Below are 15,104 nucleotides of genomic sequence, written 5' to 3' on the forward strand. Positions count from 1 at the left end.
GGCACCTTTTTGCTTAGGGTTTTTAATGTGCCTGGCGCTTTAACGTCACCATGGCAACACCACCGGGCACCTTTTTGCTTAGGGTTTTTAATGAGCCTGGCGCTTTAATTAAAAAAAAAAATGTGCCTGGCACTTTAACGTCACCATGGCAACACCACTGGGCACCTTTTTGCTTAGGGTTTTTAATGTGTCTGGCGCTTTAACGTCACCATGGCAACACCACCAGGCACCTTTTTGCTTAGGGTTTTTAATGAGCCTGGCGCTTTAACATCGCCATGGCAACACCACTGGGCACCTTTTTGCTTAGGGTTTTTAATGTGTCTGGCTCTTTAACGTCGCCATGACAACACCACCGGGCACCTTTTTGCTTAGGGTTTTTAATGAGCCTGGCGCTTTAATGTCGCCATGGCAACACCACCGGGCACCTTTTTGCTTAGGGTTTTTAATGTGCCTGGCGCTTTAACGTCACCATGGCAACACCACCGGGCACATGGAACGCGCAGCTGTTTACTGTTTCGCATTTTAGCTCTGTTGACAAAACGCTAATAAACTTAGCTCAAACTTTTCTGTCGTTACAACGAGTTAAGGTAAAGGCGGTTTTAGCAACTCTACTGCGTTTTTAGTGTAGAATATATTCCAATTTATTAGTTAAGTTATTAAATGTAAGCTTTGTTTGTTAATTAGCCATAAAGATACACTTAGCAGTTAGCTTGTGTAAGCTAATCGTTATTTGGTACTTCGGACAGTGCAGCTTAAAGTAATTTTGGACTTATTTTGTGTGCACTGGTAATAAATAAACAGATTTTGCAAGTTAACATAGTAAAAAAAAAAAACTTGTTCCTGTACCCAAACCATGCAACTGGCAACTTTTACCTTATCATGTTGTGATTTATTTTTCTTGCAATATTTGTCTCACAAATTATCCAAGTAGCATTGAAATAGTACTTGGGTTGCAATATTTACTGTTTATGTGTTCAGATGGAAGTTAATATGAGCTGTGGGGAAGTTGAGGTCTAGAGAACTTGGTAAACTCAATTTTAACAGGAAGTCAAATATAAAATAAAAATAAAGGTTGAATGAATGGGAAAAAAAAGACCTTAGATTTAGGGTTAAATGTATATAATTACAATTGGCTGTTAACCTTAAAGCTCAAATCCTAAATTGAGTGACGGTCTGTGACGCAACATTTTAACAGTTTGTTTAGATTCAGTTAAATACCAGCAAATCGTGATAGTTTTTTATGATAAAGAATAATGTAATGGCTTTATTTACAGCAGAAATGTTTATTTACATGCCAGTATACTTTATCAAATGACTTGCTTTCTATTTAGTTTTAAAGCTAAATAGGTTGTGACTTCAGTTTCAAGAGAAAAAACAAACTATACAGTTCAGTTTGAGTAAATATCCTTTTTTTGTTTTGTTTTAGTAAGCTGAGAATGTTTAGTGAACTACCAGCAAAGGTCACTTAACTGTATATTCAAGATTTTCCCACATGTAAGACTACAAGTATAAATCCGTCGCATCAAAACTCAAGTCCGCTGATGTGTTTTCATAGTGCCTGTCACTCCATGTGTCCCCTAGCTGTCCTCTTGTCTTAGTGGCATCAAGTTCACCCAGTCTCCCTGTTTGTCTCTCCATAGGCCTCTCGGGTCAGAGGAAGGTTGATCCTGTGCGCGCAGGCTGTGGGAACTGTGGCATGCATGCGAAACTCGTGCAAATGTTAACGATGGCCATAAAAGGTCACAAAGAAAAAAAGTGGATAAAAAAAGAGAAGGAAATCGTTTTTTTTTTTTCTATGTAGAATGTTTGACGTGTCCTTAGTTGTTTCTCCAAGAGCTCTGACTCTCTGTCCTCCTCCATCCCAAAGTTAATGGGTTGAGGCTTTGTAATGACCCCTGCTAATGGCCCACTAGTCATTTGAAACAGACAGAAGTTCTTCCAGCATAATCCATTAATTAAGTTAACGCTTGATGCCCAGAAGCAAAGTGAGAGCATTTGTGCTTTAGAGCATTTTTTTTTTAATTGAATAAAATTAGACAAATTTAAAGTTACTGTAATTATCGAACTATTATCGAATTTAATTACACAGTTGAGTTTTCTTGCATATTTAGAATTTAAGTGTGTTAATCGCAGCCTTCCTTCTCCACAGTTCACCCTCTAAAGCCCGCAGTATACTCCCGCGTACGTCCGTTCACGCCTACGTACTGTACGCAGAGGGTTCAGACTTCGTACTCGAGCGTACACCCTGAGCAGCTGCAGAGCAGCTTCACAGACAAGGGGCGTTTACCTTCGGGACAAATTGAGGTCGCTGATTGGTCATTTGCTGACACGCCTACTGGATTGATTGACGGGTCGGAAAAAAGAAAGAAAAAAAAAAAGCGAGCGCTGGCAGCCTCAGCCACAGCGGTGTTCTGTGTTTGTATGTTGTTAATAAAAAGATCTAAAAAAAAAACAAAATTAAAAACAGGGAGCGCTGGCTCTGCAGCCCACACATCAAACCAGCCCACCAGGAAATCTCCAGACCCTCCCGCAGCCACGCTGGACCTGAGTTTAATTCGCTCGTGACAAATTCCTTCATTCCTTCAGCAAAAGAAAAGGCCAGATCAGGGATGAAGAAGGGGAATTTAATACATTGGTGTCTCATACAAAACAGTCCGTCGCTGGGCAGTTTATTGTGCGACACCGCGTACGCGTATGCGGTCGTAAAAATTGAGCTTTTCACGGACATGCCCTGGGGGATACGCTCGTACCTCCGCGTACGTACGTGCGTACCTCTGCATATGGACGTACGCGGAAGTATACTGGGGGCTTAACTCCAAACATCACCTCCTTTGCAACCATAATGTTTAGGGATGCACAATATTATCGCCATGGTATCTGTATCAGCCAATATTAGCGATAAAGTTAAATATTGGCCATTCCGTCAAAATAACTTGCATATATAAAAGGCTTTTAAGTAAATTTTTAATTAAAGAAACTGTCAAGTCTCTATTAATGCACTACTACGTATGCACGTTTCACTTGTCGCTTGTGAAAATTAACGAATTTGCACTGTTCGAGTGTTGTCATTGTGTTAGAGAGAATAAATTTGGCATTAAACATAATCCAAGTTGAAGTGTTACATCATTTTCAGTCCCCTTTTTATATGCATTTGTTTTGAAGGCCAAATTGACAAAGACCACGCAGAATAATGTAGTATTTTAATTCCACAGCAGCGAAAGCTATGTAGTCTCTGTAAGTAGGTCTAAGGGAAAAAAATATTGATATTGGTATCGGTTGTCATCCATCCATCCATCCATTATCTTTACCCGTTTATTCCATTTTGGGTCACGGGGGTCGCTGGTGCCCATGTCCAGCAATCACTGTGCGAGGGGCGGGGTACACCCTGGATGGGTCGCAAGTCCATCACAGGGACACATAGAGACAAACGAGACAAACAACCATTCACTCTCTCACTCACACCTAGGGACAATTTAGAGTTACCAATCAGCCTAACATGCATGTTTTTGGTCTGTGGGAGGAAACCGGAGTACCCGGAGAAAACCCACGCATGCACGGAGAGAACATGCAAACTCCACCCAGAAGGCCCCTGGACTGGGGTTTGAACCAGGAACCTGTTCGCTGAGAGGCAGCAGCTCTACCAGTTGCGCCACCGTGCTGCCCTATTGGTTGTCAGCCAAATAAATTTTAATATTGGCATTTCGGATATCGGCCAAAAATCCAATACCGTGCATCCCTAATAATATTTTATGCTCTGTTAGTTTTCGTAAGGTGTTTTAACCACATGTGGCAGTCAGTATTCATACTGAGAATTTACATGACAGAAGTTATTTATTACACTTTTAATTGTGAGGCCCTGTTTTTGATGACGGTAAAAGCGCTAAGCATCGACTGGAACCAACTCATTTCCTCACCTGCAGGTGTTTGTGTTGAACCTTTTGCCCTGCCGCAGACAGGTCTGTGGACTCTCCCTGCACTGACACAGGCATGTGTCAGGGTTCAGGGGCTGACTTCTTGGACATTCGACTGCGCACACACAACCGCACAGCTCATCGTCCCACCGCTGGCCAGTGGGACACGACTTCCCCTCGCCTTGACCTTCACACTGGCACTCGCCTGAGAAAAGGGTCATCATCAGAGGTAGGAAAGAAGAAGAGATCAGATCTAAATTGGTTTAAATCATATTTATTGGATAGATTCCAATTTGTAAATGTAAATAATGAATCTTCATACACCAAAGTTAGTAATGGAGTTCCGCAGGGTTCATTGCTTGGACCTATACTCTTTACATGATATATGCTTCCATTATGTAAAGTTATTGGGATGGGATAAATTTTCATTGTTATGCTGATGATACACAGTTATATTTGTCTGTTTGGCGCCATATAAATAAACTGAATTGAATCGATCTTTTGAAGTCCAGTTATGTGTGAATGTTATCATCAAAGATCTTACCTGTTGTTAAGCTCTTTGAACAGCCTCAGTTTGGAGATTGACAGTCTCACAGCTAGTCTAATAGCCAAGATCAGAGTGGATTGCTTACAACTTAAAAAAATAGCTCTGATCTAAAAAAAAAAAAAAAAAGCCTTTTATTCAAACACTGTTTTATAACATCACAGCAGCAGCTAGTGGTAGCACTTATAATGTGTAATGCAGAACTGACAGCAATAAAAGGTTTTGAAAATCATTTTCACATCAACTGCTATGACCTTTTTGTAAGTGGACTTGTTTAAGACTGCAGCGATCCGCTTTGGTACATCTAAACTAGCCTTTAGCTCTTCTGTCTGATCAGACATTAACTCCAAACTAAGCCATTCCAAGAGCTGACTACAACATGTAAGAGATTGTTTGTAACCACACATCCCTTGTGGGGTTCTGTGGAGATCTGTGGAAATTAAAATCAGATTTAATTAGATGATCCATTTGTCTGTGCAGTGCCTAATGGTTCGTGCTCATAGTCATGTTTCTACTTGTATGTACAACTCTAACTTTCCAAAGTTCCTGTTGTCTGTTTTCATTTTTCTCTTGATCAGGCTTTAGATTGACACCCCCTTGGAGTAGTAAGCAAGACTCAATTAAACCAAAGCCTGAAAGCCATGTTTACAACTTGTAAAATTAATGAAGACAATAAAAAGGCTGATGATTAGGGACCACATTTCCACACAGACCCAATTTTTACTACTCGCATGCTGATTCAATGGTAAAAAAATTGGCTTTTTTTTCTAGAATTCAGTGGTAAATTCATATGGTTCCTACCTTCTTCAGTAAAAGTAAAGAAATAAAGAAATGTAAACTGATTAAAATAAGAATAATTAAAAAAGGGGCAGAGGAACATCTGTAGGGCTATGTAGCACCTATAGCAGAGGTGGGCAACATGTTTTTTTTCCCAAAGGGCCACATCAAGGTGTTTAAAGCAATCAAAGGGCCACATAAAGAATTGGAAAACAAATGTTCTTTTTGACAGATAATCTAGAAGACTCTTTTTTTTTTAGGTTTTTTCTTATTGTAGCATAGTTAGCATGATTTACAAAACATGTATTTTCCCTATCTTTTAGGAATATAAGGCATATTCTGTAAACTGGGTCTTGTGACAATATGTTATGCACATTAGCTTAACATCCAAAAAAGTTCAATCTGGTCCTCTGGACATATCCAGAGGACCAGATTGAACTTTTTTGGATTTTTCTACCTGGATTATTGAGCATGCATCAGGATATTAGCTTAACATGTTATACATGTTGCAGTGTTTCCCCTAGATAACTTGCCATGGCGGGACACTCATCTCATCCGTCATTTTGGTGACAGAAACATGTCCTGAGCTGCACAGCGCGCTGTTTATACCAACAGTTTTAGAGGGTGGGGGGGGAAGAGACACGGCCGCGCACATGTTATACACATTAGCTTAACATGTTGTACACATTAGCTTAAAATGTTATACACATTAGCTTAACATGTTATACTCATTAGCTTAACATGTTGTACACATTAGCTTAACATGTTGTACACATTAGCTTAACATGTTGTACACATTAGCTTAACGTGTTGTACACATTAGCTTAACGTGTTGTACACATTAGCTTAACATGTTGTACACATTAGCTTAACATGTTATACACATTAGCTTAACATGTTGTACACATTAGCTTAACGTGTTGTACACATTAGCTTAACATGTTGTACACATTAGCTTAACATGTTATACACATTAGCTTAACATGTTATACACATTAGCTTAACGTGTTGTACACATTACCTTAACATGTTATACACATTAGCTTAACGTGTTGTACACATTAGCTTAACGTGTTATACACGTTAGCTCGACATGTTATACACGTTAGCTTAACATGTTATATATGTTAGTGGAAAAATGCAAAACAAACTTATATGTTTGCGTTCCTAAGTCTTTAAGATTCAGTCTAGTTATGTAATCCCAATGACTTAAAAACGTTTTAAAAAAAAGTTTTGTGTAAGATGTTCAATTTAAATTTCCTTAAATCTCATTGATAAATTGCTGTTTTTTTTTATTTTTTATCAATCTTTAAAAAAATTTTTTAACTAAAATTTGCTTTGTTTTGTTTTTAAACTAAGGATATTGGGGGCCTGATGGAGATTGTCCAAGGGCCACTTTTGGCCCTCGGGCCTTAAGTTGCCCATGTCTGACTTATAGCAATAAACCCTCACTGAAAATAAATATCCTAAATGGAACTGCATGATGTCTATCAGCCCATTTATTACACACGTTGGGCTCACATGCTCGTGTTGACTGAAAATGATTTTACCCGCACCACTTTTACTTTTTTGAATTGGTTTGCTTGCGTTTAGTAAAACAATATGTTTGATAGTTTGTACCGTAACTGAAACTGTCCTTACAGCTCTTTTGGTCCAGTTTCCAGCCTGGATCACAGCTGGCTTCTGTGAGACCGTTTTGGCAGACACACTCACAGGTGGATTCCTCCAGAACCCTGTTGGGCCCACACAGAGCAAGCAGACCTGAATCCAGAGCCTCTGGAAGACAGATAACAGGTAAAGCAAAACCGCATTTAGCTGTTTATTTTTCTTTAGCTGTAAGATTTTCACAGTTCACAAACGATCACTTCTAAAGACCATAATGTTTAATGTTAAATGATAGACTTCTCAGATTTCCTTTCCAAAAACTACTTATGAACATGGGGTTGCTGCTAACCAGTGGTGTTAGCATGGTGATGAACTTCATGAAACTTCTACTTGCTAGTCTTCATTTGACTGAAATCCTCAGAGCTAACTATTGTTTATAGATGCCAGTAAAGCAAACGGCTAAATCTACTGTGCTTAAAGTTGTAAAAGCTGGTATTTTCTTAATCGTCTGCTGAGCTTGTCACAAATCTGTGGTGAATCCAAAGAATATAACGCTACACTGTTTATATTTATTTAACCAAGTTTACTTGTTAAATTTTTAGTTTTAAGCAGAGCTCTAAAAAAACCCTAAAAATGTATGTTGTATGTATGTGAATATGTGAGGGAACATGAAAAAGAAAAACAAAAGTTTAGGAAAAAAAAAATGTAACAAGAATCCTAAAACTCAAACAATAAGTTTCTTTAATTTGGAAAATAAATTATACAAATAAACTAGAGAAAATGCATTTCCCATGAAAATGCAATGTGAATGCCTATTGCTGAAAACAGCTGAAATTAGCTAAAAAAAAAAACATGCTGAAATGTAGCTGAAATGAAAGAACAAGCCTAAATTAGCAGAAGAAACCAGAAAGAACGCATATTTGATGAATTATGTTTAAATAAGCAGAAATTAGCACAAAAATGAGGAAATCTGCTAAAAAAGCTAAAATTGGCAACAACAACAAAAAATAAAACATCTAAAAAAGTAGCTGAATAGGCAGAAAGAAGCTTAACATACGAGAAGGAAGTGGAAAGAGCTAAAATGAGCTAATCAAGTCTGGAATTGGCTGAAAAAGCTAAAATTTGCATAAAAACAGTAGCTGAAATAGCAGACGAAGCTGAAACTAGCTGAAAAAGGCTGAAAGGAGCATAACAAGCTGAAATTAGCAGAAATGATTTAATTAAGCTGAAAGTAGCAGAAAATAGCACAAAAACTTGAATTTAAATTAATCTGAAATTAGCAAAAAATTTTCTAAAAAGGTAGCTGAAAATGTAGAACAAGCATAAGTTCTATCTTATCTTAAGTAAGCAGAAAGAACATGTTTGCTGAAAGAAGCAGAAATTAGCACAAAAAAAGGAGAAAATATCTGAAAAATTTTGAAATTAGAAACAACAAAAACAGCTTTAAAGTAGCTAAAAAGCAGAAAGATGCTGAAATCACCAGAAGGAAGTGAAAAGCTCAAATTTTTGCTAATTTAGGCTGAAAAAAGATTAAACGAGTGCAAAAAATGTGGAAATAACTGAAAAAGCTTAAATTAGCATAAAAACAGCTAAATAGTAGCATAGTATAAAAAGCTGAAACTTGCAGTAATTAGCTGAAAAGAGCATAACAAACTGAAATTAGCATCAAGAAGCTAGAAGACGCACAAAAATGTAGTTAGCAGAAAGAACCTGAAAGGAGCACAAAAACAGCTGAAAGTAGCTGAAAAAAAGTTTAAATTTGCAGAAAGAAGCTGAACCAGAACAAAATGTGAAAGGAGCAGTAAAAGTTTGTAAACAGATCTAAAGATTTGAAGGATGTAAAATGAGCTCAATTAATTTTCTATGAGAAAAAAAAACTGACAGAAAAGGCTAAAGATTTCAAAAGGCTAAAGTTGCTCCACCAAAAGTCATAGCAGGATTGTCCTGAAAGAGCTGAACGTTTTGATACATGATCTGTTGAAGTAGCTTGAAAACTGTGGGACGAGAATCGCGCTGAAAAGCATACGGAAGAAAAATGGATCACAATAGTGTGAATGCTTCATGAACATTCACACTATTATTATTAAACGTGGACTTTTCTTATTTTGACCACTGGACTCCCTTGGGATTTTTTTCCCCATTTCTTTTTCTACATACCAGTTCCCCTGCTAGTTTCTCATTAGCCTTTAACATAAATTAAAATGCCTAAAATGTCTGTAAGATCAGAAATGTTCTGGTTGTAGAGACTCTAACCTCTTCAGCTCCAATACTTTTCCCTGTTTTTATTACAAAACAAGTCTGCTGTAAGACCGCATGTTGAAACGGACTGCGCAAGCAACTAAACTTTGGAGAACTTTCCCCCTCAGGCTACTAAACTCTGTAACTCGTACAATGTTGAAAGGTTTTTGCTTGAGCCATTCTGCTTTTGAAATGATTAGATGGACCGAACCACAGCCAAGACAGAAAACAGCTACCATATCAGCGTAGATCCTGACTGATCTGATCAGCAGAACTTCTCCACGCTCACCTGTTTCTCTCTGAGAGTAGTTGATGGTGTCTGCAGAGACGCACACGCAGTTCACTGGATCCCATAAAGACCCCGAGGCACAGGGGAGTTCAGGGGGGGAACACCTGCACACACATACACAGACGTTCTCGTCACGAACAGAGACGGGGGTGTTCTGGTATGCTGGAAACAGTCACACCTTCCCTCGCTTTTACTCACAGGTGATCTGCCGCGGCTCGCCTTATGATGGAGTGAAGCGGCCGCTTGGAGAGGCATTCGCACGAAGTGTGGTTGATGAACGTAACCATGACGACTGTGCGATCCATCCTGGGCGGAGACAGTTCCATCAGCTGACAGCGAGGAAAATAAAGGTTAGTTATGTGTTAGAAAACTTTTTTTTTTCCAACAAAGTTCAGTCAGGTCATCTGGATGGGTTCTTTTTTTTTTGTTGAGGTGTTTCATCCTTCATCCAAAAGAATTCAGCAGTCCGAAGAGCCACAACAAACTGAAGTCCTTTAGATGAAGGACAAAACGTCTCCAGAAAAAAAAAAAGAAAAGAAAAAAACATCCAGATGACCTGACTGAACTTTGCTGGATTTTCTACCTGGAATTATTGAGCATGAACTTTGATGTTTTGAACCACTTTGGCTATGGCTGCCTCAGAGGAGTCGACGGGGGAGAGGGCGTGCCGCTGAAACCATCTTATCACCAGCAATCTGGTTGGTCCACTATGTGAATGTGCTGCTTGGAGACAGTTTGTTGTGGATCCTCGGATTGATGAAGTCCTTTGGATGAGGGACAAAACGTCTCCAGAAAAAAAAAAGAAAATAACTTAATGAAATGAGGATAACGAGTTGCAACAACAAATAATTTCCCTTTGGAATTAATAAAGTATTATTGAATTGAATTTGAAGGGCGAAACGTCTCAACAAAAAACAGAAACCATCTTATCACTAGCAAACTGGTTGGTCCACAATGTGAGTGTGCTGCTTGTGAGACTCAGTTTGTTGTGGCTCCTTGGACTGATGAAGGCCTTTGGAAGAAGGACGAAATGTCTCAACAAAAAACAGAAATCATCTTATCACCAGCAAACTGGTTGGTCCATTATGTGAGTGTGCTTCTTGTGAGCTTCAGATGGTTGTGGCTCCTCGGATTGATGAAGTTCCTTGGATGAAGAACAAAACGTCCCATCAAAAAACAGAAATCATCTTATCCCATCAAACTGGGTGGTCCACTATGTGAGTGTGATGCTTGTCAGACTGTTGGTTGTGGCTCCTCGGACTGATGAAGTCCTTTGGATGAAGGATGAAACGTCTCAACAAAAAAACAGAAATCATCTTCTCACCAGCAAACTGGTTGGTCCACTATGTGAGTGTGCTGCTTATGGGGCTGAGTTTGTTTGTGTATGGCTCCTCGGATTAATGAAGTCCTTTGGACAAAGGATGAAACGTCTCAACTAAAAGAGAAACCGTCAAGATGACCTCACTGAACTCTGTTGGGTTTTCTACCTGGATTATTGAGCATGAACTTTGATATTTTTTCCTCTTTTGCTACTCTTACAAAAAACACTTTTTATGTGTGTGTGTCTGTAACTGGTGAGAGATTGTGTAACTGAGCGTGACTGTGTGTACTGTATTGTCTGGACGTCCAGTTGCAGTCTATTCCCACTGGAGAGGGGTGTATTGTGCTACACTTGAGCTAGTGACATAATTGGGCAAATTGGTTTCAGCTCTCAGATGCAGCTTGATGCGTTAGAGCCGAAAATCACGAGCACATTCATGTAACAGATACAGTCATGGGAAAAAGAAAGTCCACCCTCTGTCAGTTTTAGAGTTTTTCATATTAGGGCATAATAAAAACGATCTGATCTTTTACTAAGATTATTCTAATCTAACCTCAAGTGAATGAAAATACTCAACACATTCCACCAGGTCATTAATGATTCAACATGAAAAAGAAAGAAAAAAATGGAAAATCTTTGTGGAAAATCTAAGTCCACCACTTGATTTTACGTCTTGTAGAACCAACTTTAGCTCCATGAACCTAAAGTAGTTGTACTCTGTGACTTATCAGTTACTTGTATTGTTGTGGATGAAGTTTGGTCCACTCTTCTCTCCCATTTTGCTTGTACTCATTGAGGTTTGCAAAGATTTATTTGCGCTTGGTTCTGTTTACAGGTCGGGGCGCCCTCCTTGGATAACAGTAGGGGAAACACTTAAGATCATTGCTGATGTCTTTCCATCTTGGCATAGTTTGAACACACATTTCTATGCTTCAGTGCAGCAAAATGAAATAGCTCCTGCTTTTCTAAGAGTGCTCACAAAGAAGATGATCAATAGGTTTGATCAGCAGCATCTGGCTGCTACTTTCCTTCTTAAATAACCTTGAGGCAGAAAGGATTTGGTTTAGTTTTTCACACAGAAAGTTTCCATTTCAATGTCATTTTTGTTACATAAATAATAACACAATGGAGTTTGCTGTGTATTTCTATACACTTGTTATACCACTTATGCCCCTTTTCCACTGTCACGGCGCGGGTCGGATATTTCCGGGTTGAAGCGCGTTGGAGGTATTTCCACTGTTCCAGAAACCGGCTCGTCTCGCTAAATTCTGGCCCGGCTTCTCAAGGGTTCCGAGCGAGCCGCGCCGTGACGTCAGAAACACTGTCGGTCACTGATTGGTCGGGGGGAGGAGTCTGTGGAGTCTTTCCAAACAACCCGATCCACCATTTTTTTTCTCTACCGCTTGCCATTAGCGATAACATGAGGAGCGTATCTTTTAGTATTTTGAAGCTATACAACAACAATAATATCAAAGCCGTGGTCAAATGCAGAAGTGCAGGTGTTGTTGTGCTTGGTGGCCGACGAAAAAAGTCAAAGCGAGCTAGATGGAGGATTGGAGGGTGGTTTGGACACGACTACTGCTCTACTTGAACCATTTATAGAAGATGGTGAGTGTTTTCTAACTTTAAACATATTTTAAATTACTCATCCCATCGGTTCTGAACATATTTTTAATTAACAAAAGAGGCTGACGCCATAATAGTACAACGTCGGTGCTACGATGCTAAGCTAATTTGCATAAATGCTAACTGTCCTCCGGTCCCGTTTCTCACTGTATTTTATCCAGAACGTCTTTCAGCGCGTGATGGTTCATCTCTAAACTCCACATTAAACCCTCCAAGCCTCCCGGCTCCTGCTCCTGCTCCATCAGAGGAGTCTGCACCTGACAGGTCTCCATCACAGCCCAGCTGCACCTCACAGAGCAGCACAACGCTGCAGCTTCTGTGCTCGGTAAGATGCAACATGTTCCACATCACTTTATTTGTGCCGATAAGGACTTGATTTATTTTATTTTTAAAGTAAAAAACTAAAATGTTGAATAAATACTGAATTGGGATGAAATTATGTACACAGGGTCCCAGTTACAGACAACAAAACGTAAAATAAAAACAGTAATAAGATCTAAGATATGAACTAAGAAAAATATCAACTAAAAAACATCTACTAATAAAACACTAAGCACTAATAGCAGTAAACAATCAAAACAATACGTCAAACAGCAACATGAACTTGAGTTTGTGCAGCCTCATGAATATATAACACTGTGAAGAATCACATCATGTTGCTGCTGATCAGTTTCATGTTGCTGCTGATCTGTTTCATGTTGCTGTGTGCATTCGTGCTCGTCTGTTCACACAGACTCATGTCCGTGCTGCTGTTCTGCGTATTGTGTTTAATGTTTTTATGCTATTAGAGCTTATATTTTTAGTTGATGTTTTTATTAGTTCATATCTTTAGATCTTATTACTGTTTTTCTTTTATATTTTATTGTTGGATGTAACTGGGACCCTGTGAACATAATTTTGATCCGCCACATGGACCACATGTGGTGCGAATGACAAAGAATATCTGCATCTGTATAATACTTTCTGATTCATATATCCATTATTATCATTTTCATTATTTTTAAATCAATTTATTTTTCATTTTCTTATTTGATCAGTTTATAATTATTAATATATCTATTATAGCTGTTAGCAGCACCTTTCTTTGTTTCATGCATTTATTCAAAAACAGTATGTAGCTTGAATTAACCACCTGTTTCTTCTTTCTAGTGAAGAGAAAGAGAAAAGAGTCCAGTAAAGAAAAGTCTTATTCCATCACTGAATGAACATGAAGAACTGAACCGGACACAGCAGGAACAACACTTGTGTCTTCTTCTGGATGAAGCCCGTGAGACGAGGGACAGACACAATCATTAGTTGGACGCAGTAGTTTTTATTTTTGTACATTTTTCACTTCTTACTTTTCCTATTAAAAAATTTTTTTCTTAAGTGGTGTCCTTGAACATTAAATTTCCTAAACAAATTTTACAATGTTAAGTTCATATAGTGTTTGTTTAAATTCATACTGGAATTGAGAAGAATTTCCAATTGCATTTGATCTTTAATGGATCCTAAGAAAAGATTACTAGTATCTGCTCAACTGTTATTATGTTATAATTTTTTGGTTCTAGGATGAAGTGACACAAAAACAGTCAAAAATTCAGAAAGGACAGTTATCAATTATCAGTCATCAGTTATCTTTTAGCAGTTATCGTTTATCGTCCGTACAACTGTGGCCTGAGAGATTCAGCTGAAAGTCCTGGTGCACCTTTTATTTGAACCTGCAGAGATTTGAACAGCTGATCTGAAGCCAACAGGCAGGAGTTCACCTGAACTGACCACTCCTGCTGTGTTTGATGGTCTCCTCCTTCGCCACCCGTCCATCCATCCATCCATCCATCCTCTTCTGCTTCAGGGTTGTGGGAGCAGCATCTTCACCAGGGAGGCACAGACATCAACAGCCTCCTCTTCAACTCTTCTAGGACCCCATGGTGTTCACAGACCAACTGACTATTTATTAATTAATATCCTGATGCTGCTCAATAATCCAGGTAGAAAAATCTAAAAAGTTAAGTCTGGTCCTCTGGACATTCACAAAACAAACAATACAGTTCATAATAAATAAACTAAATGTTTTTTGTTAGTTTTGTTTTTGAATGTCCAGAGGACCAGACTTAACTTTTTTAGATTAATAAGTAATAAATGTATGTTTTAATTTAATGAAAGACAAATCTTTAAAATTCAAGGACAAAATTTAATCTAATTGTTTTCAAGTCTGTATCTTATTGTAAAAGCAGTTTCAAAGATTACAGCACAGTGTGATGTTTTGCAATTTTAACATGAACCTTGTGCATATCTGCAAATAATAAAAGTGAAGATATTTTTAATACATCTTTATTGTAAAAATCTATACTAAAATGAAAAACACATGGGTTTAAAGCAGCAGGGAAGGCAGTAAGGTAGGATTATGAATCAGGTTTATAAGTTACAGCTCATGAGGTACTCCATTAGAGCAAGACATCTTTTCCACAACATCGTGTGACAAAACCTTCAGGGTGTTCTTCTTCTAATACGTTTAGTGGTGGCTAGTAAGTAGCTTAAGGGAGCACTACCGCCACCAGGTGGTAAGACGAGTTGGATTCTAGTCCCCGCCTACAGAGCTGGTCCAGAAATGTACATGGAAACACAACAGACCCGAACCGATCTGAACCAACCCGAACTGATCTGATCCGCTCTGTGACAGTGGAAAAGGGGCATAACAGAACCACACTGCTAACGGGACCATGTTGCTAAGAGAAACTCACTGCCAACAGAACCACTCTGCTAGTAGGACTATGCTGCTAACAGAACCACTCTGCTAATAGGACTATGCTG

At 38.7% G+C, this 15,104-nt stretch overlaps 1 protein-coding gene across 1 annotated transcript in view; it reads right to left on the reverse strand.

Moving 5' to 3' along the window:
* The window catches only part of vegfc (vascular endothelial growth factor c), a 37,588-nt gene that overhangs the window by 4,547 nt on the left and 17,937 nt on the right, over positions 1-15,104 (reverse strand). Inside the window, exons 4-7 of the mRNA XM_037696596.1 lie at positions 9,563-9,693; positions 9,365-9,468; positions 6,874-7,008; positions 3,915-4,116 (exon numbers count right to left, since the gene is read on the reverse strand). Of these exons, the coding sequence (XP_037552524.1) occupies positions 3,915-4,116; positions 6,874-7,008; positions 9,365-9,468; positions 9,563-9,693 (572 nt within the window). The remainder of the gene's footprint in view (positions 1-3,914; positions 4,117-6,873; positions 7,009-9,364; positions 9,469-9,562; positions 9,694-15,104) is intronic.

Source organism: Nematolebias whitei, chromosome 23 (genome assembly GCF_014905685.2).
Source record: "Nematolebias whitei isolate Nwh7 chromosome 23, NemWhi1, whole genome shotgun sequence".
Lineage (NCBI taxonomy): Eukaryota > Metazoa > Chordata > Actinopteri > Cyprinodontiformes > Rivulidae > Nematolebias > Nematolebias whitei.